This window comes from Coregonus lavaretus (assembly GCF_964263955.1).
Source record: "Coregonus lavaretus genome assembly, contig: HAP1_SCAFFOLD_1854, whole genome shotgun sequence".
NCBI classification, from domain to species: Eukaryota; Metazoa; Chordata; class Actinopteri; order Salmoniformes; family Salmonidae; genus Coregonus; species Coregonus lavaretus.
Window position 1 is genome coordinate 1 of NW_028156093.1, and position 25,000 is coordinate 25,000.

Sequence of the window (25,000 nt, forward strand, 5' to 3'; positions counted from 1 at the left end):
CTGCATGCTTAGTGGTTAGGTTAGGTTAGCTGAAACGGTGTCTGTGTTGTCTTGCCTCAATTGACTGTGAAACACCAATGGTTACTTAGCGTGTAGAGGTAGCTAGCTACTTAGCGTGCAGAGGTAGCTAGTTACTTAGCGTGTAGAGGTAGCTAGCTACTTAGCGTGTAGAGGTAGCTAGCTACTTAGCGTGTAGAGGTAGCTAGCTACTTAGCGTGTAGAGGTAGCTAGCTACTTAGCGTGTAGAGGTAGCTAGCTGAAACCACTGGTAGCCATGATAACATCTACATTATGCACCATATATAGCATGCAACATATGAGTCACTCTGTGTCAGAAGTGGTTGTCATCATATGTCAGGGAACTGACTGATGGTGCCCTGACTGGTTCACATGCAGTATAACAAACCTGAATGAGCCCCAGGGGGTTGTGGGTAATGCTGATCACATGACAGAGGTGGTACCTATGATGTCAGAGCTCTGGCGTGGCTGGTCTGGGTTCCAATCTGTTTCAGGTGATGTTATTTGGGCTGTTTAAACCCTTAACGTCCCTCTCGCTCTCCGTTTTTCTCCCCCAGGCGAGCGTTGAACCTGGGCATCCTGCGTGACCCGGGGTCAGAGGTGGAGGACCGCCAGTACCAGGTGGACCTGCAGTCCATCAACATCGGTACCGCCCAATGGGAGCAACTCAAACCAGAGAAGGAGGGGTCTAAGGGGGGTGTGTCCACCGAGACAGAGAGGAACTCACAGAACCCCGCCCTGGAATGGAACATGGCCAGCAGGTAAACAACCAATCAGGACAGACTACTGGGTGCAACAAACCAATCAGGACAGACTACTGGGTACAACTAACCAATCAGGACAGACTACTGGATACAACTAACCAATCAGGACAGACTACTGGGTACAACTAACCAATGAGGACAGACTACTGGATACAACTAACCAATCAGGACAGACTACTGGGTACAACCAACCAATCAGGACATACCTCACCACCTCTCAGAACCAAGGTGGCCAATCATATCTGTACAGGGCCAATGTGGGTGCAGGGTTTTGTCCCAGCCAAGCAGAAACACACCTGATTCTACTTATCAATAAATCAATTAATCATAGTCTTCTAACTAGTAGTTGACAGGGTGTGTTACGGTTTGGTTGGATGATTGGATCACATCCCATTGAAATCAATGAAAAGATGTCCAGTCAGATGTCTTGGTAGAGTGAAGTGGTCTGTGTGATCTAATGGTAATGTTGAACAGTAGTCTTGATGAGGTCCAACAAGGCTCAGTGATCTGCCGTCCGTCCCAAATGGAACCTTATTCCCTTTAGTGATCTGGGCCCATAGGGCTCTGGTCAAATGTAGTGCACTATATAGGGGATAGGGTGCCATTTGGGACGCACTGCTGCTTGGATCCCTCTTGTTCATGCAGCTTTCCCATGCAGACTCATAATTACAAAGCCTGTCATGTTTTCTAGAGAGAACCAGGAGCTAAAACAAGCACACGTTTTACGGCCTGTTTGGCTTCGCTGCTTCTTTCAGCTGTGTTTTCAGAAGGACGGCTCCCAAAGATCACAGCATCACTGGAAGGAAAGCAGCAAGGAATCCCTGATGAGTTCCCTGTCAGATAGAAATAGATTAGAGTAGAGGAGCCTACAGGGGAACAATACAACAGCGGAACGATGGAGAAACACAGAGCTGTTTGAGACAGTGACCCGGTCAACAGGGGGTTCAATGATACTGGAGGATAACACACACACACACACACTGACAGACACACACACACTGACAGACACACACACACTGAGAGAGAGACACACACTGAGACACACACACTGAGAGAGACACACCCACTGAGAGACACACACACACACTGAGAGAGACACACACACTGAGAGAGAGAGAGACACACTGAGAGACACACACACTGAGAGAGACACACACACTGAGAGAGAGAGACACACTGAGAGACACACACACTGAGAGAGAGACACACACTGAGAGAGACACACTGAGAGACACACACACACTGAGAGAGAGAGACACACACTGAGAGAGAGACACACACTGAGAGACACACACTGAGAGAGACACACACTGAGAGAGACACACACTGAGAGAGACACACACACAGTGCTTCAGTGTGTAGGACTCACCTTCTAGCCAATAGAGCTGGGGTCAGAGCTGTCACAGTGAGATCTCTACATGGTCTGATTGTCTGTGGAGCCCAGCCAACACACACACACACACACACACACACACACACACACACACACACACACACACACACACACACACACACACATACAGACCTGAACACTATTATTAGGAGTCGAGCCTAATTTATTCTCTCTCTCTCTCTCTCTCTCTCTCTCTCTCTCTCTCTCTCTCTCTCTCTCTCTCTCTCTCTCTCTGTCTCTGTCTCTCTCTCTCTCTCAATTTCAATTCAATTCAATTTCAATTTAAGGGCTTTATTGGCATGGGAAACGTATGTTAACATTGCCAAAGCAAGTGAAGTAGATAGTAAACAAAAGTGAAATAAACAATAAATATTAACAGTAAACATTACACTCAGAAGTTCCAAAAGAATAAAGACATTTCAAATGTCATATTATGTATATATACAGTGTTGTAACAATGTGCAAATAGTTAAAGTACAAATGGGAAAATAAATAAACATAAATATGGGTTGTATTTACAATAGTGTTTGTTCTTCACTTGTTGCCCTTTTCTTGTGGCAACAGGTCACACATCTTGCTGCTGTGATGGCACACTGTGGTTTTTCACCAAGTAGATAAGGGAGTTTATCAAAATTGGGTTTGTTTTCAAATTTTTTGTGGATCGCTGTAATCTGAGGGAAATATGTGTCTCTAATATATGGTCAGGAGGTTAGGAAGTGCAGCTCAGTTTCCACCTCATTTTGTGGGCAGTGTGCACATAGCCTGTCTTCTTTTGAGAGCCAGGTCTGCCTACGGCGGCCTTTCTCAATAGCAAGGCTATGCTCACTGAGTCTGTACATAGTCAAAGCTTTCTCTCTCTCTCTCTCTCTCTCTCTCTCTCTCTCTCTCTCTCTGTCCTCCTCCTCTCTCTCTCTCTCTCTCTCTCTCTCTCCTCTCCTCTCCTCTCCTCTCCTCTCCTCTCCTCTCCTCTCCTCTCCTCTCCTCTCCTCTCCTCTCCTCTCCTCTCCTCTCCTCTCCTCTCTCTCCTCTCTCTCTCTCCTCTCCTCTCCTCTCCTCTCCTCTCCTCTCCTCTCCTCTCCTCTCCTCTCCTCTCCTCTCCTCTCCTCTCCTCTCCTCTCCTCTCCTCTCCTCTCCTCTCTCTCTCTCTCCTCTCCTCTCCTCTCCTCTTCTCTCCCTCTCCTCTCCTTCTCTCCCTCTCCTCTCCTTCTCTCTCCCTCTCCTTTCCTTCTCTCCCCTCTCTCCTTCTCTTCTCCTCCTCTCTCCTCTGTAGATGTGGCTGTCCTGTAGTTCTCCTGTTGTTGAGCGGCTACAGCCATCACAGCACGGCTTGTCTGTCTGTCTGTCTGTACTGAAGCTGAACTGTGTGGTGTTTTACTGGAGCTGTCTGTACTGAAGCTGAACTGTGTGGTGTTTTACTGGAGCTGTCTGTACTGAAGCTGAACTGTGTGGTGTTTTACTGGAGCTGTCTGTACTGACGCTGAACTGTGTGGTGTTTTACTGGAGCTGTCTGTACTGAAGCTGAACTGTGTGGTGTTTTACTGGAGCTGTCTGTACTGACGCTGAACTGTGTGGTGTTTTACTGGAGCTGTCTGTACTGAAGCTGAACTGTGTGGTGTTTTACTGGAGCTGTCTGTGCTGAAGCTGAACTGTGTGGTGTTTTACTGGAGCTGTCTGTACTGAAGCTGAACTGTGTGGTGTTTTACTGGAGCTGCCTGTACTGAAGCTGAACTGTGTGGTGTTTTACTGGAGCTGTCTGTACTGAAGCTGAACTGTGTGGTGTTTTACTGGAGCTGTCTGTACTGACGCTGAACTGTGTGGTGTTTTACTGGAGCTGTCTGTACTGAAGCTGAACTGTGTGGTGTTTTACTGGAGCTGTCTGTACTGAAGCTGAACTGTGTGGTGTTTTACTGGAGCTGTCTGTACTGAAGCTGAACTGTGTGGTGTTTTACTGGAGCTGTCTGTACTGAAGCTGAACTGTGTGGTGTTTTACTGGAGCTGTCTGTGCTGAAGCTGAACTGTGTGGTGTTTTACTGGAGCTGTCTGTACTGAAGCTGAACTGTGTGGTGTTTTACTGGAGCTGTCTGTGCTGAAGCTGAACTGTGTGGTGTTTTACTGGAGCTGTCTGTACTGAAGCTGAACTGTGTGGTGTTTTACTGGAGCTGTCTGTGCTGAAGCTGAACTGTGTGGTGTTTTACTGGAGCTGTCTGTACTGAAGCTGAACTGTGTGGTGTTTTACTGGAGCTGTCTGTACTGAAGCTGAACTGTGTGGTGTTTTACTGGAGCTGTCTGTACTGAAGCTGAACTGTGTGGTGTTTTACTGGAGCTGTCTGTGCTGAAGCTGAACTGTGTGGTGTTTTACTGGAGCTGTCTGTGCTGAAGCTGAACTGTGTGGTGTTTTACTGGAGCTGTCTGTACTGAAGCTGAACTGTGTGGTGTTTTACTGGAGCTGTCTGTGCTGAAGCTGAACTGTGTGGTGTTTTACTGGAGCTGTCTGTGCTGAAGCTGAACTGTGTGGTGTTTTACTGGAGCTGTCTGTACTGAAGCTGAACTGTGTGGTGTTTTACTGGAGCTGTCTGTACTGAAGCTGAACTGTGTGGTGTTTTACTGGAGCTGTCTGTACTGAAGCTGAACTGTGTGGTGTTTTACTGGAGCTGTCTGTACTGAAGCTGAACTGTGTGGTGTTTTACTGGAGCTGTCTGTGCTGAAGCTGAACTGTGTGGTGTTTTACTGGAGCTGTCTGTATTGAAGCTGAACTGTGTGGTGTTTTACTGGAGCTGTCTGTACTGAAGCTGAACTGTGTGGTGTTTTACTGGAGCTGTCTGTATTGAAGCTGAACTGTGTGGTGTTTTACTGGAGCTGTCTGTACTGAAGCTGAACTGTGTGGTGTTTTACTGGAGCTGTCTGTACTGAAGCTGAACTGTGTGGTGTTTTACTGGAGCTGTCTGTACTGAAGCTGAACTGTGTGGTGTTTTACTGGAGCTGTCTGTATTGAAGCTGAACTGTGTGGTGTTTTACTGGAGCTGTCTGTACTGAAGCTGAACTGTGTGGTGTTTTACTGGAGCTGTCTGTATTGAAGCTGAACTGTGTGGTGTTTTACTGGAGCTGTCTGTACTGAAGCTGAACTGTGTGGTGTTTTACTGGAGCTGTCTGTACTGACGCTGAACTGTGTGGTGTTTTACTGGAGCTGTCTGTACTGAAGCTGAACTGTGTGGTGTTTTACTGGAGCTGTCTGTACTGAAGCTGAACTGTGTGGTGTTTTACTGGAGCTGTCTGTACTGAAGCTGAACTGTGTGGTGTTTTACTGGAGCTGTCTGTACTGAAGCTGAACTGTGTGGTGTTTTACTGGAGCTGTCTGTGCTGAAGCTGAACTGTGTGGTGTTTTACTGGAGCTGTCTGTACTGAAGCTGAACTGTGTGGTGTTTTACTGGAGCTGTCTGTGCTGAAGCTGAACTGTGTGGTGTTTTACTGGAGCTGTCTGTACTGAAGCTGAACTGTGTGGTGTTTTACTGGAGCTGTCTGTGCTGAAGCTGAACTGTGTGGTGTTTTACTGGAGCTGTCTGTACTGAAGCTGAACTGTGTGGTGTTTTACTGGAGCTGTCTGTACTGAAGCTGAACTGTGTGGTGTTTTACTGGAGCTGTCTGTACTGAAGCTGAACTGTGTGGTGTTTTACTGGAGCTGTCTGTGCTGAAGCTGAACTGTGTGGTGTTTTACTGGAGCTGTCTGTGCTGAAGCTGAACTGTGTGGTGTTTTACTGGAGCTGTCTGTACTGAAGCTGAACTGTGTGGTGTTTTACTGGAGCTGTCTGTGCTGAAGCTGAACTGTGTGGTGTTTTACTGGAGCTGTCTGTGCTGAAGCTGAACTGTGTGGTGTTTTACTGGAGCTGTCTGTACTGAAGCTGAACTGTGTGGTGTTTTACTGGAGCTGTCTGTACTGAAGCTGAACTGTGTGGTGTTTTACTGGAGCTGTCTGTACTGAAGCTGAACTGTGTGGTGTTTTACTGGAGCTGTCTGTACTGAAGCTGAACTGTGTGGTGTTTTACTGGAGCTGTCTGTGCTGAAGCTGAACTGTGTGGTGTTTTACTGGAGCTGTCTGTATTGAAGCTGAACTGTGTGGTGTTTTACTGGAGCTGTCTGTACTGAAGCTGAACTGTGTGGTGTTTTACTGGAGCTGTCTGTATTGAAGCTGAACTGTGTGGTGTTTTACTGGAGCTGTCTGTACTGAAGCTGAACTGTGTGGTGTTTTACTGGAGCTGTCTGTACTGAAGCTGAACTGTGTGGTGTTTTACTGGAGCTGTCTGTACTGAAGCTGAACTGTGTGGTGTTTTACTGGAGCTGTCTGTATTGAAGCTGAACTGTGTGGTGTTTTACTGGAGCTGTCTGTATTGAAGCTGAACTGTGTGGTGTTTTACTGGAGCTGTCTGTACTGAAGCTGAACTGTGTGGTGTTTTACTGGAGCTGTCTGTATTGAAGCTGAACTGTGTGGTGTTTTACTGGAGCTGTCTGTACTGAAGCTGAACTGTGTGGTGTTTTACTGGAGCTGTCTGTATTGAAGCTGAACTGTGTGGTGTTTTACTGGAGCTGTCTGTGCTGAAGCTGAACTGTGTGGTGTTTTACTGGAGCTGTCTGTATTGAAGCTGAACTGTGTGGTGTTTTACTGAGCTGTCTGTACTGAAGCTGAACTGTGTGGTGTTTTACTGGAGCTGTCTGTGCTGAAGCTGAACTGTGTGGTGTTTTACTGGAGCTGTCTGTGCTGAAGCTGAACTGTGTGGTGTTTTACTGGAGCTGTCTGTACTGAAGCTGAACTGTGTGGTGTTTTACTGGAGCTGTCTGTGCTGAAGCTGAACTGTGTGGTGTTTTACTGGAGCTGTCTGTGCTGAAGCTGAACTGTGTGGTGTTTTACTGGAGCTGTCTGTATTGAAGCTGAACTGTGTGGTGTTTTACTGGAGCTGTCTGTACTGAAGCTGAACTGTGTGGTGTTTTACTGGAGCTGTCTGTACTGAAGCTGAACTGTGTGGTGTTTTACTGGAGCTGTCTGTGCTGAAGCTGAACTGTGTGGTGTTTTACTGGAGCTGTCTGTACTGAAGCTGAACTGTGTGGTGTTTTACTGGAGCTGTCTGTGCTGAAGCTGAACTGTGTGGTGTTTTACTGGAGCTGTCTGTACTGAAGCTGAACTGTGTGGTGTTTTACTGGAGCTGTCTGTACTGAAGCTGAACTGTGTGGTGTTTTACTGGAGCTGTCTGTACTGAAGCTGAACTGTGTGGTGTTTTACTGGAGCTGAAGCTTCAGAACTCCTCCTCCCAGCCAGTAGTTCTACTGCTCCCCCTGAAAGATGACGGGCAGACTGGAGAACAGAGACTGGAGAACAGAGACTGGAGAACAGAGACTGGAGAACGGAGACTGGGGAACAGAGACTGGAGAACAGAGACTGGAGAACAGAGACTGGAGAACAGAGACTGGAGAACAGAGACTGGAGAACAGAGACTGGGGAACAGAGACTGGGGAACAGAGACTGGGGAACAGAGACTGGAGAACAGAGACTGGGGAACAGAGACTGGGGAACAGAGACTGGGGAACAGAGACTGGGGAACAGAGACTGGGGAACAGAGACTGGGGAACAGAGACTGGAGAACAGAGACTGGAGAACAGAGACTGGAGAACAGAGACTGGAGAACAGAGACTGGAGAACAGAGACTGGAGAACAGAGACTGGAGAACAGAGACTGGAGAACAGAGACTGGAGAACAGAGACTGGAGAACAGAGACTGGAGAACAGAGACTGGAGAACAGAGACTGGAGAACAGAGACTGGAGAACAGAGACCGGAGAACAGAGACTGGACGCCCTAAGAGGGAATGAAAACAAGGCTTGCTGTATATTACCGTATAGTCCAGGTTCCAGGGCCACTTCCACAACTTCTCAGCTAGCTGTACACACACACCTCTCAGCTAACTCTAATTAACTGGATGATTTACAGTGTCCCAGCATGGGAGCCAGCCCAAGCCATTTCACACTCGTGAAGTAGTGAACACATCACTGTAACACGTTGTGACAGACCACTTCCAAAGTTCACACCTCTCCTCCCTCTCTTTCCTCTCTGGGCCTAAAGTGGACGGAGGGAGGGTCGCTGGCGGAATGACTTCTCCCTTTTCTCTTCAGTAGTAGGCTAGTAGCAACAACACACTGCGTTGGTTTCATCGGTCTGCTGACAAGAGCTGTCTCTGTGTTACAGGAGGACACCAGGGTTAGGACAGGAGCTGTCTCTGTGTTACAGGAGGACACCAGGGTTAGGACAGGAGCTGTCTCTGTGATACAGGAGGACGCCAGGGTTAGGACAGGAGCTGTCTCTGTGATACAGGAGGACACCAGGGTTAGGACAGGAGCTGTCTCTGTGTTACAGGAGGACACCAGGGTTAGGACAGGAGCTGTCTCTGTGTTACAGGAGGACACCAGGGTTAGGACAGGAGCTGTCTCTGTGTTACAGGAGGACACCAGGGTTAGGACAGGAGCTGTCTCTGTGTTACAGGAGGACACCAGGGTTAGGACAGGAGCTGTCTCTGTGATACAGGAGGACACCAGGGTTAGGACAGGAGCTGTCTCTGTGTTACAGGAGGACTCCAGGGTTAGGACAGGAGCTGTCTCTGTGTTACAGGAGGACACCAGGGTTAGGACAGGAGCTGTCTCTGTGATACAGGAGGACACCAGGGTTAGGGCAGGAGATGTCTCTGTGATACAGGAGGACACCAGGGTTAGGACAGGAGCTGTCTCTGTGATACAGGAGGACACCAGGGTTTGGACAGGATTTGTCTCTGTGATACTGGAGGACGCCAGGGTTAGGACAGGAGCTGTCTCTGTGATACAGGAGGACGCCAGGGTTAGGACAGGAGCTGTCTCTGTGATACAGGAGGACGCCAGGGTTAGGACAGGAGCTGTCTCTGTGATACAGGAGGACGCCAGGGTTAGGACAGGAGCTGTCTCTGTGATACAGGAGGACACCAGGGTTAGGACAGGAGCTGTCTCTGTGTTACAGGAGGACACCAGGGTTAGGACAGGAGCTGTCTCTGTGATACAGGAGGACACCAGGGTTAGGACAGGAGCTGTCTCTGTGATACAGGAGGACACCAGGGTTAGGACAGGAGCTGTCTTTGTGATACAGGAGGACACCAGGGTTAGGACAGGAGCTGTATCTGTGATACAGGAGGACACCAGGGTTAGGACAGGAGCTGTCTCTGTGATACAGGAGGACGCCAGGGTTAGGACAGGAGATATCTCTGTGATACAGGAGGACGCCAGGGTTAGGACAGGAGCTGTCTCTGTGATACAGGAGGACACCAGGGTTAGGACAGGAGCTGTCTCTGTGTTACAGGAGGACACCAGGGTTAGGACAGGAGCTGTCTCTGTGATACAGGAGGACACCAGGGTTAGGACAGGAGCTGTCTCTGTGATACAGGAGGACACCAGGGTTAGGACAGGAGCTGTCTCTGTGATACAGGAGGACACCAGGGTTAGGACAGGAGCTGTATCTGTGATACAGGAGGACACCAGGGTTAGGACAGGAGCTGTCTCTGTGATACAGGAGGACACCAGGGTTAGGACAGGAGCTGTCTCTGTGATACAGGAGGACACTAGGGTTAGGACATGAGCTGTCTCTGTGATACAGGAGGACACCAGGGTTAGGACAGGAGCTGTCTCTGTGATACAGGAGGACACCAGGGTTAGGACAGGAGCTGTCTCTGTGATACAGGAGGACACCAGGGTTAGGAGCTGTGTTGACCAGGGAAAGACCCAGTGTTGGGAAGCGTTTTGGGAGAGTTGGGAAGCATTGCAGCTGTGAACTTTCTACCTTCCCTATGTGGTGCTTAATTCCCCTCTCTCTGTTCACACTGGTTAGCTCTTTGTGAACCATAACCCACACACAGATAGAGTGTGGTGGAAAAAGTCCCCAATTGTCATATTTGAGTAAAAGTAAAGATACCTTAATAGAAAATGACATTTTACATTTACATTTTATTAATTTAGCAGACGCTCTTATCCAGAGCGACTTACAGGAGCAATTAGGGTTAAGTGCCTTGTTCAAGGGCACATCGACAGATTTTTCACCTAGTCGGCTCGGGGATTAGAACCAGCGACCTTTCGGGTACTGGCACAACGCTCTTAACCACTAAGCTACCTGCCGTAAAAGTAAAAGTGAAAGTCACCCAGTAAAATACTACTTAAAGTCAAAGTAGTTGGTTTTAAATATACGTAAGTATCAAAAGTAAATGTAATTGCTAAAATAATCTTAAGTATCAAAAGTAAAAGTATAAATCATTTCTAATTCCTTATATTAACAAAACAGGATTGCACCATTTTCCTTTAAAAAAGGTTTTATAGCTAGCCAGGGGCACACTCCAACACTCAGACATCATTTACAGACTTAGCATGTGTGTTTAGAGAGTCTGACAGATCAGAGGCAGTAGACCAGGGATGTTCTCTTGAGAAGTGCGTGAATTGGACAATTGTACTGTCCTGCTAAGTATTCAACATGTAATGAGTACTTTTGGGTGTCAGGGAAAATGTATGGATTAAAAAGGACATTATTTTCTTTAGGAATATAGTAAAAGTTGTAAAAAATGTAAAGTAAAGTACAGATAAAAATGTAAAGTAAAGTACAGATACCCCCCCAAAAACTACTTAAGTAGTGCTTTAAATTATTTTTATTTAAGTACTTTACACCTTTGCAGATATACTGTACACAAACACACAGACCGGCTCTACCCTGGGCCTCTGAGGCCTAGTGGGCAGTTGGTAAACCGAGCCGGTTCTCTCTCAATTCAATTTCAATTTCAATTTAAGGGCTTTATTGGCATGGGAAACGTGTGTTAACATTGCCAAAGCAAGTGAAGTAGATAGTAAACAAAAGTGAAATAAACAATAAATATTAACAGTAAACATTACACTCAGAAGTTTCAAAAGAATAAAGACATTTCAAATGTCATATTATGTATATATACAGTGTTTTAACAATGTGTAAATAGTTAAAGTACAAATGGGAAAATAAATAAACATAAATATGTGTTGTATTTACAATGGTGTTTGTTCTTCACTGGTTGCCCTTTTCTTGTGGCAACAGGTCACAAATCTTGCAGCTGTGATGGCACACTGTGGTTTTTCACCCAGTAGATAAGGGAGTTTATCAAAATTGGGTTTGTTTTCGAATTCTTTGTGGATCGCTGTAATCTGAGGGAAATATGTGTCTCTAATATGGTCATACATTTGGCAGGAGGTTAGGAAGTGCAGCTCAGTTTCCACCTCATTTTGTGGGCAGTGTGCACATAGCCTGTCTTCTCTTGAGAGCCAGGTCTGCCTACGGCGGCCTTTCTCAATAGCAAGGCTATGGTCACTGAGTCTGTACATAGTCAAAGCTTTCCTTAAGTCTCTCTCTCTCTCTCTCTCTCTCTCTCTCTCTCTCTCTCTCTCTCTCTCTCTCTGTCTCTGTCTCTCTCTGTCTCTCTCTGTCTCTCTCTGTCTCTCTCTGTGTCTCTGTCTCTGTCTCTGTCTCTGTATCTGTATCTGTCTCTCTCTCTCTCTCTCTCTCTCTGCCTCTCTCTTTCTCTCTCTCTCTCTCTCTCTTTCTCTCTCTCTCTCTCTCTCTCTCTCTCTCTCTCTCTCTCTCTCTCTCTCTCTCTCTCTCTCTCAATTCAATTCAATAGACGTTATTGACATGGCAAGTAAAATTACTTACATTATCAAAGTATAGATATAACAAAAATGGTGGGACCAACAGCAATAATAGTAGTAGTGGAAATGGGATTACCATTAACAGCAACTACAACAACAATATTAATGAGAATAACAATACATTAAAGCAATAGTAGTCGACCAGTCTCAACATGACTGAGAAGACACATTACATGGTCTCTCTCTCTCTCTCTCTCTCTCTCTCTCTCTCTCTCTCTCTCTCTGCCTCTCTCTCTCTCTCTGCCTCTCTCTCTTTCTCTGTGCTCTCTCTCTTTCTCTGTGCTCTCTCTCTCTCTCTCTCTGCCTCTCTCTCTTTCTCTGTGGTGACGGATGGCACCTGTCCCCTGCAACGGGACACTCACTATTTCACTGTAACTCTGAAGGAGATTACCCAGAACCTAGAGAACTCTCTCCCAGATCATTACACCTCCTCTGAATCAGCCCACTCAAAGTAACTCTCAGAGAAACACTGATCTGGTCTGCCTCCCCCCGAGGACAAGGGTAATACACTATGTATGGCAGAACTCTACTGCGGGCCACCTAGGAATAGGCATGGTGTAATCCTACTTGGCCCTCTAGAAATATTGGAAAGCTATGCTGTTTGATTGTTTTAATAGCCGCAGCAGATGTGGCAATTAGCACCATCTTCTAGAGCTCACTTGTGTATTGGTTTTACTGCTAACAAATGTTCCCACAAATATGACTTGTTTGTGGGAATGAACATTAAGGAAATGGAGGAAGGTTGATGTTTTAAGGTCTTAGTTTGGGCCTTGTGTATACAGTTAGGGTGTGTTCCCAATAGAGACTTGTCAAATAATGTCTAACTCCGCTTTAACAGACTCAGTCTCGCTCCCAGCTACAATGTGTTGGAGCTGAAATGGGAAATGCCCAGTTATGGAAATATTCCACAGGTTGGCCCTGTAAAGTGAAATGGATTTTGAAGTGAAGTGTGTGGTATTGTAGAGTTCAGTTAGAGTGCGCTGGTTTGAATTTGAGCCAGCCAGTGAGAGTTTGAAACGTGTGCCTGTTTGTCAGTTAAGACACAACAATACTTCAGCTCTGAACGTGTTTCCACTGTTGTTGACTTGTCTGTGTTTGGCCAAAGGCAGATGAGACTAAAGTATCCACTCAGCTATAGACTGTACAGCCATGAGAAGTGAATAAAGATGGCCAACCCAGTGTGTGATTAAAGATGGCCAGATGTGCAGGCCAGTCAAGTTCTTCCACATCGATCTCGACAAATCATTTCTGTATGGACCTCGCTTTGTGCACGGGGGAATTGTCATGCTGAAACAGGAAAGGGCCTTCCCCAAATTGTTGCCACAAAGTTGGAATAACTTAATCGTCTAGCATGTCATTGTATGCTGTAGTGTTAAGATTTCCCTTCATTAGAACTAAGGGGCCTTGCCCGAACCATGAAAAACAGCCCCATACCATTATTCCTCCTCCACCAAACTTTACAGTTGGCACTATGCATTGGGGCAGGTAGCGTTCTCCTGGCATCCGCCAAACCCAGATTCGTCTGTCGGACTGCCAGATGGTGAAGCGTGATTCATCACTCCAGAGAACGCGTTTCCACTGCTCCAGAGTCCAATGGCTTTACACCACTCCAGCCGACACTTGGTATTGTGCATGGTGATCTTCGGCTTGTGTGTGGCTGCTTGGCCATGGAAACCCATTTCATGAAGCTCCCGACTAACAGTTCTTGTGCTGACGTTGCTTCCAGAGGCAGTTTGGAACTCGGTAGTGAGTTACATGCTTCAGCACTCGGCGGTCCCATTCTTTATACACCTGTCAGCAACAAGTGTGGCTGAAATAGCCAAATCCACTAATTTGAAGGGGTGTCCACATACTTTTGTATATATAGTGTATTATTTGTCTACTTTTCCAGTATTAGGAGACATCAGGAGAGGAGAGACATCCTAACTCCCATCCTTTCATTTTTTTTGGTACTTTTTACCCCTTTTTCTTCCCAATTTCGTGATATCCAATTGGTAGTTACAGTCTTGTCCCATTGCTGCAACTCCCGTATGGACTCGGGAGAGGCGAAGGTAAAGAGCCATGCGTCCTCCGAAACACGAACCTGCCAAGCCGCACTGCTTCTTGACACACTGCTCACTTAACCCGGAAACACTGTACAGTCACTTGTTAAATCCACTTCAATCAGTGTAGATGAAGGGGAGGAGACAGGTTAAATAACCATTTTTAAGCCTTGAGACAGTTGAGACATGGATTGTGTATGTGTGCCATTTAGAGGGTCAATGGGCAAGACAAAATATTGAAGTGCCTTTGAACGGGGTATGGTAGTAGGTGCCAGGCGCACCGGTTTGTGTCAAGAACTCCAACGCTGCTGGGTTTTTCACACTCAACAGTTTCATGTGTGTATCAAGAATGGTCCACCACTCAAAGGACATCCAGCCAACTTGACACAACATGGGCCAGCATCCCTGTGGAACGCTTTCGACACCTAGTAGAGTCCATGCCCAGACAAATTGAGGCTGTTCTGAGGGCAAAAAGGGAAGGGGAGGGGTGCAACTCAATATTAGGAAGGTGTTCTTAATGTTTTGTACACTCAGTGTATATTAATATACAGTATATTATAACAGTTTATGTCTATGTTCCCAGTGTCAGGAGACACCGGGAGAGGAGAGCCATCCTGACGCCCATCCTGACTGACTTCTCTGTCCGAGTGACAGCAGCACCTGCCATCATATTCAGCAAGCCCATATCCCCTGACAACGGACAAGTGGAGGTCAGTGTATGAGACACCATTAACCCAGAATCTTTACTGTGAGGTTTTAACATTAACCCAGAACCTTTACTGTGAGGTTTTAACATTAACCCAGAACCTTTACTGTGAGGTTTTAACATTAACCCAGAACCTTTACTGTGGGGTTTTAACATTAACCCAGAACCTTTACTGTGAGGTTTTAACATTAACCCAGAACCTTTACTGTGAGGTTTTAACATTAACCCAGAACCTTTACTGTGGGGTTTTAACATTAACCCAGAACCTTTACTGTGAGGTTTTAACATTAACCCAGAACCTTTACTGTGAGGTTTTAACATTAACCCAGAACCTTTACTGTGGGGTTTTAACATTAACCCAGAACCTTTACTGTGAGGTTTTAACATTAACCCAGAACCTTTACTGTGAGGTTTTAACATTAACCCAGAACCTTTACTGTGAGGTTTTAACATTAACCCAGAACCTTTACTGTGAGGTTTTAACATTAACCCAGAACCTTTACTGTCTTTACTGTGAGGTTTTAACATTAACCCAGAACCTTTACTGTGATTGTTTAAACCTCAGATTGTTCAGTTATGAAAAGCCAACTGACATTTACTCCTTAGGAACTAACCTCTACAACCACTGTGATTATTTTGACCCTGCTGGTCATCTATGAACGTTTGAATATCTTGAAGAATGATCTGGCCTTAATGCCGTGTACTCTTATAATCTCTACGGCAACAGCCAGAAGAGGACTGGCCACCCCTCAGAGCCTGGTTCCTCTCTAGGTTTCTTCCTAGGTTCCTGCCTTTCTAGGGAGTTTTTCCTAGCCACTGTGCTTCTACATCTGCATTGCTTGCTGTTTGGGGTTTTAGGCTGGGTTTCTGCTGTAAAAAGGGCTTTATAAAATACATTTGATTGATTGATTGACTGACTGATTAACAGTTTGCACATTTTTAATGACTTAAAGGAAATCTAAGTAGCCCCATTATGGATATTTCACAAGTCACAGTGGGTTGTCATCCAGTAATGTTGTCTCAACGGAACAGGGTTACATCATAACCTGTCAGTGTTAGATGTTGTCTCAACAGAACAGGGTTACATCATAGCCTGTCAGAGTTAGATGTTGTCTCAACAGAACAGGGTTACATCATAACCTGTCAGAGTTAGATGTTGTCTCAACAGAACAGGGTTACATCATATCCTGTCAGTGTTAGATGTTGTCTCCGACAGAACAGTGTTACATAATATCCTGTCAGTGTTAGATGTTGTCTCAACAGAACAGGGTTACATCATAGCCTGTCAGTGTTAGATGTTGTCTCAACAGAACAGGGTTACATCATAGCCTGTCAGTGTTAGATGTTGTCTCAACAGAACAGGGTTACATCATAGCCTGTCAGTGTTAGATGTTGTCTCAACAGAACAGGGTTACATCATAACCTGTCAGTGTTAGATGTTGTCTCAACAGAACAGGGTTACATCATAGCCTGTCAGTGTTAGATGTTGTCTCAACAGAACAGGGTTACATCATATCCTGTCAGTGTTAGATGTTGTCTCCGACAGAACAGTGTTACATAATATCCTGTCAGTGTTAGATGTTGTCTCAACAGAACAGGGTTACATCATATCCTGTCAGTGTTAGATGTCTCCAACAGAACAGGGTTACATCATAGCCTGTCAGTGTTAGATGTTGTCTCAACAGAACAGGGTTACATCATATCCTGTCAGTGTTAGATGTCTCCAACAGAACAGGGTTACATCATAGCCTGTCAGTGTTAGATGTCTCCAACAGAACAGGGTTACATCATAGCCTGTCAGTGTTAGATGTTGTCTCAACAGAACAGGGTTACATCATATCCTGTCAGTGTTAGATGTTGTCTCAACAGAACAGGGTTACATCATATCCTGTCAGTGTTAGATGTTGTCTCAACAGAACAGGGTTACATCATAGCCTGTCAGTGTTAGATGTTGTCTCAACAGAACAGGGTTACATCATAACCTGTCAGTGTTAGATGTTGTCTCAACAGAACAGGGTTACATCATAACCTGTCAGAGTTAGATGTTGTCTCAACAGAACAGGGTTACATCATAACCTGTCAGTGTTAGATGTTGTCTCAACAGAACAGGGTTACATCATAACCTGTCAGTGTTAGATGTTGTCTCAACAGAACAGGGTTACATCATAACCTGTCAGAGTTAGATGTTGTCTCAACAGAACAGGGTTACATAATAACCTGTCAGTGTTAGATGTTGTCTCAACAGAACAGGGTTACATAATAACCTGTCAGTGTTAGATGTTGTCTCAACAGAACAGGGGTTACATCATAGCCTGTCAGTGTTAGATGTTGTCTCAACAGAACAGGGGTTACATCATAGCCTGTCAGTGAACATGAGAACAACAAAATGATGATTTTCCAAATAAATCCAGTTCACAAGGAAATACCACTTCACCCTAGGGGTGGTCAAAGTTGATCACACCACCACCAATTATACCTACCTCGGTCTTTACATCAGTGCATCAGGGCGGTTTGACGTCGCTCTTAAAACACTGGCAGATCATACTACTCAATAAAGAAAACAATTCAGTGAAATATACCATACCTTAAAAAAAAAATTTATGCACGCATGACTGTAACTCGCTTTGGATAAAAGCATCTGCTTAGTGGCATATTATATTATACACTGCTCAAAAAAATAAAGGGAACACTTAAACATCACAATGTAACTCCAAGTCAATCACACTTCTGTGAAATCAAACTGTCCACTTAGGAAGCAACACTGAATTACAATAAATTTCACATGCTGTTGTGCAAATGGAATAGACAACAGGTGAAAAGTATAGGCAATTAGCAAGACACCCCAATAAAGGACTGGTTTTGCAGGTGGTGACCACAGACCACTTCTCAGTTCTTATGCTTCCTGGCTGATGTTTTGGTCACTTTTGAATGCTGGCGGTGCTTTCACTCTAGTGGTAGCATGAGACGGAGTCTACAACCCACACAAGTGGCTCAGGTAGTGCAGCTCATCCAGGATGGCACATCAATGCGAGCTGTGGCAAGAAGGTTTGCTGTGTCTGTCAGCGTAGTGTCCAGAGCATGGAGGCGCTACCAGGAGACAGGCCAGTACATCAGGAGACGTGGAGGAGGCCGTAGGAGGGCAACAACCCAGCAGCAGGACTGCTACCTCCGCCTTTGTGCAAGGAGGAGCAGAAGGAGCACTGCCAGAGCCCTGCAAAATGACCTCCAGCAGGCCACAAATGTGCATGTGTCTGCTCAAACGGTCAGAAACAGACTCCATGAGGGTGTTATGAGGGCCCGACGTCCACAGGTGAGGGTTGTGTTTACAGCCCAACACCGTTTGGCATTTGCCAGAGAACACCAAGATTGGCAAATTCGCCACTGGCGCCCTGTGCTCTTCACAGATGAGAGCAGGTTCACACTGAGCACATGTGACAGACGTGACAGAGTCTGGAGACGTCGTGGAGAACGTTCTGCTGCCTGCAACAACCTCCAGCATGACCGGTTTGGCGGTGGGTCAGTCATGGTGTGGGCTGGCATTTCTTTGGGGGGCCGCACAGCCCTCCATGTGCTTGCCAGAGGTAGCCTGACTGCCATTAGGTACCGAGATGAGATCCTCAGAGCCCTTGTGAGACCATATGCTGGTGCGGTTGGCCCTGGGTTCCTCCTAATGCAAGACAATGCTAGACCTCATGTGGCTGGAGTGTGTCAGCAGTTCCTGCAAGAGGAAGGCATTGATGCTATGGACTGGCCCGCCCGTTCCCCAGACCTGAATCCAATTGAGCACATCTGGGACATAATGTCTCGCTCCATCCACCAACGCCACGTTGCACCACAGACTGTCCAGGAGTTGGCGGATGCTTTAGTCCAGGTCTGGGAGGAGATCCCTCAGGAGACCATCCGCCACCTCATCAGGAGCATGCCCAGGCGTTGTAGGGAGGTCATTCAGGCACGTGGAGGCCACACACACTACTGAGCCTCATTTTGACTTGTTTTAAGGACATTACATCAAAGTTGGATCAGCCTGTAGTGTGGTTTTCCACTTTAATTTTGAGGGTGACTCCAAATCCAGACCTCCATGGGTTGATACATTTGATTTCCATTGATAATTTTTGTGTGATTTTGTTGTCAGCACATTCAACTATGTAAAGAAAAAAGTATTTAATAAGATTATTTCATTCATTCAGATCTAGGATGTGTTATTTTAGTGTTCCCTTTATTTTTTTGAGCAGTGTATTATAAATATGGGGCCACTATTACAGTGATATATTTGGCCACTATTACAGTGATATATGGGGCCACTATTACAGTGATATATGGGGCCACTATTACAGTGATATATGGGGCCACTATTACAGTGATATATGGGGCCACTATTACAGTGATATATGGGGCAACTATTACAGTGAAATATGGGGCCACTATTACAGTGATATATGGGGCCACTATTACAGTGATATATGGGGCCACTATTACAGTGATATATGGGGACACTATTACAGTGATATATGGGGCCATTATTACAGTGAAAATATACATCATGGGACAAAACACCCACAGAAAATATCCTGGAATTTTGATAAAACATCCTAAATGTACACAGAAAGGTGTGTGGTGTTCATATTGTCTCTCTCTGTCCCAACAGGAGGTGGTGGTGTGTGGTCACTCCCTGGAGGTGAATGTAACATCCAGTCTGGAGTTCTACCTCAGTGTGGCCCAGGTCCACCTGCTGCAGCTGCTGTTCCGAGCCAACATAGTGGGGGGACAGGCCCCAGAGAAGACCAGCCAGGTAAGAGATAGTCACATCCGTAATCAGATACACAAAGTCTTATGTGTCCCGTTGCTGGACAAGTCAGTTGCAGCAGTGTAAAAACACCAAACATGTCATACGCAACCAACAACAGGTGAAGAGGTTAAACTAGCACATCAATACATTTACAAGAAGGGAGGGGGTCAAATCCACAACATCCCTGTTATCATTGAAATGCACCTATACGCCCAGAAACATATATCCTTTTTTTCCCCTGGTATTCTAATCTGTTGTCCTGATCCTATCTCTGATAAAGAGGTGAGATTAACAGCGTCCTTGTCCCAAATCAAATCACTTATCTGTCACATGCTTCCCTAAACAACGGGTGTAGACTAACAGTGAAATGCTTACTTACGGGCCCTTCGCAACGACACAGAGAGAAAGAAAATAGAGAAATAATAGAAAAGTAAAATAAGTACTAATAAAAGTAATAATAAATACACAATGAGTAACGATAACTTGGCTATATACAAGGGGTACCAGTACTGAGTTGATGTGCAGGGGTATGAGGTAATTGAGGTAGCTATGTACATATAGGTAGGGGTAAAGTTACTAGGCAACAGGATAGATAATAAACGGTAGCAGCATTGTATGTGATGAGTCAAAAAAAACGTTTGTGAAAAAAGGGTCATTGCAGATAGTCTGGGTAGCTATTTGGTTAACTATTTAACTAACTACACTGAACAAAAATATAAACGCAACATGCAACAATTTCAAAGATTTTACTGAGTTACAGTTCATTGAAGGAAATCAGTCAATTGAAATAAATTCATTAGACCCTAATCTATGGATTTCACATGACTGGGCAGGGGCGCAGCCATGGGAGGGCCTGGGAGGGCATAGGCCCACCCACTGGGGAGCCAGGCCCAGCCAATGAGAATGAGTTTTTCCCCACAAAAGGGCTTATTACAGACAGAAATACTCCTCAGTTTCATCAGCTGTCCAGGTGGCTGGTCTCAGAGGATCCCGCAGGTGAAGAAGCCGGATGTGGAGGTCCTGGGCTTGTGTGGTTACACGTGGTCTGCGGTTGTGCGGCCGGTTGGACGTACTGACACATTCTCTAAAACGACATTTATCGTAGAGAAATGAAAATACAAATCTCTGGCAACAGCTCTGGTGGACATTCCTGCAGTCAGCATGCCAATTGCATGCTCCCTCAAAACTTGAGACATCTGTGGCATTGTGTTGTGTGGCAAAACTGCACATTTTAGAGTGGCCTTTTATTGTCCCCAGCACAAGGTGCACTTGTGTAATGATCATGCTGTTTAATCAGCTTCTTGATATGCCACACCTGTCAGGTGGATGGATTATCTTGGCAAATGAGAAATGCTCACTAACAGGGATGTAAACAAATTTGTGCACAAAATCTGGGTGAAATAAGCTTTTTGTGCATATGGAACATTTCTGGGATCTTTTATTTCAGTTCATGAAACATGGGACCAACACTTTACATGTTGCGTTTATATTGTTGTTCAGTATATTTAGCAGTCTTATGGCTTGGGGGTAGAAGCTGTTAAGGGTCCTGTTGGTTCAAGACTTGGTGCTCCAGTACCGCTTGCCTTGCGGTAACAGAGAGAAAAGTCTATGAATTGGGTGGCTGGAGTCTTTGACAATTTTTAGGGCCTTCCTCTGTCACCGCCTGTTATAGAGGTCCTGGATGGCAGGAAGCTTGGCTCCAGTGATGTACTGGGCCGTACGCACTACCCTCTGTAGTGCCTTGCAGTCGGATGCCGAGCAGTTGCTTTCCTGTCCTCTATCTGCTCTCAATTCAATTCAATTCAGTTTTTTTTTCAATTTAAGGGCTTTATTGGCATGGGAAACGTATGTTAACATTGCCAAAGCAAGTGAAGTAGATAGTAAACAAAAGTGAAATAAACAGTAAATATTAACAGTAAACATTACACTCAGACATTTCAAAAGAATAAAGACATTTCAAATGTCATATTATGTAGATATACAGTGTTGTAACAATGTGCAAATAGGGGCGGCAGGTAGCTTAGTAGTTAAGAGCGTAGTGCCAGTAACCGAAAGGTCGCTGGTTCTAATCCCCGAGCCGACTAGGTGAAAAATCTGTTGATGTGCCCTTGAGCAAGGCACTTAACCCTAATTGCTCCTGTAAGTCGCTCTGGATAAGAGCGTCTGCTAAATGACTAAAATGTAAAATGTAAATAGGAAACAAGTACAAATGGGGAAATAAATAAACATAAATATGGGTTGTATTTACAATGGTGTTTGTTCTTCACTGGTTGCCCTTTTCTTGTGGCAACAGGTCACAAATCTTGCAGCTGTGATGGCACACTGTGGTTTTTCACCCAGTAGATAAGGGAGTTTATCAAAATTGGGTTGTTTTCGAATTCTTTGTGGATTGCTGTAATCTGAGGGAAATATGTGTCTCTAATATGGTCATACGTTTGGCAGGAAGTTAGGAAGTGCAGCTCAGTTTCCACCTCATTTTGTGGGCAGTGTGCACATAGCCTGTCTTCTCTTGAGAGCCAGGTCTGCCTACGGCGGCCTTTCTCAATAGCAAGGCTATGCTCACTGAGTCTGTACATAGTCAAAGCTTTCCTTAAGTTTGGGTCAGTCACAGTGGTCAGGTATTCTGCCACTGTGTACTCTCTGTTTAGGGACAAATAGCATTCTAGTTTGCTCAGTTTTTTTGTTTGTTCTTTCCAATGTGTCAAATAATTCTCTTTTTGTTTTCTCATGATTTGGTTGGGTCTAATTGTGTTGTTGTTGTTGTTGTTGTTGTTGTCCTGGGGCTGTGTGGGGTCTGTTTGTGTTTGTGAACAGAGCCCCAGGACCAGCTTACTTAGGGGACTCTTCTCCAAGTTCATCTCTCTGTAGGTGATGGCTTTGTTATGGAAGGTTTGGGAATCGCTTCCTTTTAAGCGGTTATAGAATTTAACGGCTCTTTTCTGGATTTTGATAATTAGCGGGTATTGGCCTAATTCTGCTCTGCATGCATTATTTTGTGTTTTACGTTGTACACAGAGGATGTTTTTGCAGAATTCTGCATGCAGAGTCTCAATTTGGGGTTTGTCCCATTTTGTGAATTCTTGGTTGGTGAGCGGACCCCAGACCTCACAACCATAAAGGGCAATGGGTTCTATAACTGATTCAAGTATTTTTAGCCAGATCCTAATTGGTATGTCAAATGTTATGTTCCTTTTGATGGCATAGAAGGCCCTTCTTGCCTTGTCTCTCAGATCGTTCACAGCTTTGTGGAAGTTACCTGTGGCGCTGATGTTTAGGCAGAGGTATGTATAGTTTTTTGTGTGCTCTAGGGCAACGGTGTCTAGATGGAATTTTTATTTGTGGTCCTGGCAACCGGACCTTTTGTGGATTGGGGTGATCAGTCCTTGGTTCCAAATATTGGGGAAGATGCCAGAGCTAAGGATGATGTTAAAGAGTTTAAGTATAGCTAATTGAAATTTGTGGTCTGTATATTTTATCATTTCATTGAGGATACCATCAACACCACAGGCCTTTTTGGGTTGGAGGGTTTGTATTTTGTCCTGTAGTTCATTCATTTTAATTGGAGAATCCAGTGGGTTCTGGTAGTCTTTAATAGTTGATTCTCTCTCTCTCTCTCTCTCTCTCTCTCTCTCTGTGTTCATTCTATTGTTTACAGGATGGTTAGGGTGGCGCCGGTCGAATACAGTCTTAATGGAACACAATATAACAATATCTCCCAGCCATGGCTGGTTTAGGGTTAGGATGGGATTGGGGAAGCAGAGGGAAAGAGTTAGTGTTTTAGTGTCATCTATCTGTTGGAATTGTTTAGAAGACCTGATGTTGGAGTACTGTAGAAAACACAATCATGGGTATAGTAGTGACGCCACTATGTCTTTCACAACAGAACAAAGACACACAGTCAAGGTATTCTGTTCCTATTGCAGACCATAAATACACATTCACACACTCACTCTTTCTCTTTCTCAGTCAGACACCCAGCCACCCTATAGACATCATTCCAGATGATCAGGTTCTAGTCCAGGAGACCCTGCATCAGGGAGACCTTGCATCAGGGAGACCTTGCATCAGGGAGATCCTGCATTAGGGAGACCTTGCATCAGGGAGACCCTGCATCAGGGAGACCCTGCATCAGGGAGACCTTGCATCAGGGAGACCCTGCATCAGGGAGACCTTGCATCAGGGAGACCTTGCATCAGGGAGACCTTGCATCAGGGAGACCCTGCATTCTATTCCCAAAATCAACACTCTTCATTGACTGTGTAGTGCTAGAAATAAACCAGTGTTTTTTTATGAAAGAGGGGGGTGGGTGGTAGTGAAGTCGACAGGCATGTTTCGGACAGCAGAGGAGAGGAGGAGGAGAGGGGAGGAGGGGAGGAGGGGAGGAGGAGAGGAGAGGGGAGGAGAGGAGAGGAGAGGAGAGGAGAGGAGAGGAGGGGAGGGGAGGAGAGGAGGCTTGTCCTTCATCTGTTTCTGGTTTAAGAGAAGGAGGAGTAATGTTGAGTCCTCACCCTGCTCCTAGTGATTCATACCTCTGTTGCCTCTGTTACATGGTGCTGTTATAGAGGTTGTTATGGGTCCTGGTGGGAGAGGTTGCTACGGTACCCAGGGGTCACCTGGGGTCAGGACATGATACTTAGCAGCTCCACTGTCTCTCTCTGTGGGCTGAGCACTCCCTCCTCATCCATCTACAGCCCGGAGAGGAGAGGAGAGGAGAGGAGAGACACACTGAGTGTACAAAACATTAGGAACACCATGGACTCTACAAGGTGTCGAAAGAGTTCCACAGGGATGCTGGCCCATAATGACTCCAATGCTTTCCACAGTTGTGTCAAGTTGGCTGGATGTCCTTTGGGTGGTGGACCATTTTTGATACACACAGGAAACTGTTGAGTGTGAAAAACCCAGCAGTGTTGCAGTTCTTGACACACTCAAACCGGTGCATGCCTGGAACCTACTACCAAACCCTGTTCAAAGGCACTTCCATGTCTCAATTGTCTCAAGGCTTAAAAATCCTTCTTTAACCTGTCTCCTCCCCGTCATCTACACTGATTCAAGTGGATTTAGCAAGTGACATCAATAAGGGATCATAGCTTTCACCTGGATTCACCTGGTCAGTCTATATCATGGAAAGAGCAGGTGTTCTTAATGTTTTGTACACTGTGCTCTGCTCTGCTCTATTCTACATGCTGCAGGGCCCTCTAGTGTTCGGGTCTGGTACTGGTTGTGTTGGACTCCTCACTGCAGTCACCAATGAACTGTCTGTTTCTAAAGCAGTGTCCTCTGCTCTCTGCTGTTAAAAGCCTGCCCACACAACACAACACAACACAATGGCAGCTGTATCTTTAGGATTGTCTCTGCGGTTAAAAGCCTGCCCAGTGCCCACACAACACAACACAATGGCAGCTGTATCTTTAGGATTCTGCTTCCTTTTCATTCTGGAAACAGAGTTTCTTAATCAAATAATGGGTTTGGACTATTTGTATTATACAACCTGAACCTGTTGTTCAAAGAGACCAATAAAACAGCTCATCTATTTGGGATGAGTCATCTGTTTCCATTGTGCTGTTGGTGCCTCA

The 25,000-nt window shown here is 45.5% G+C and overlaps 1 protein-coding gene across 1 annotated transcript in view; it reads left to right on the forward strand.

The window, feature by feature from the left end:
• Positions 1-575: 575 nt before the first annotated feature.
• The window catches only part of LOC311126859 (intermembrane lipid transfer protein VPS13B-like), a gene marked incomplete at both ends in the record, with an annotated part of 94,358 nt that continues 69,933 nt past the window's right edge, over positions 576-25,000 (forward strand). Inside the window, 3 exons of the mRNA XM_084200838.1 lie at positions 576-779; positions 14,516-14,642; positions 19,284-19,427. Of these exons, the coding sequence (XP_084056964.1) occupies positions 576-779; positions 14,516-14,642; positions 19,284-19,427 (475 nt within the window). The remainder of the gene's footprint in view (positions 780-14,515; positions 14,643-19,283; positions 19,428-25,000) is intronic.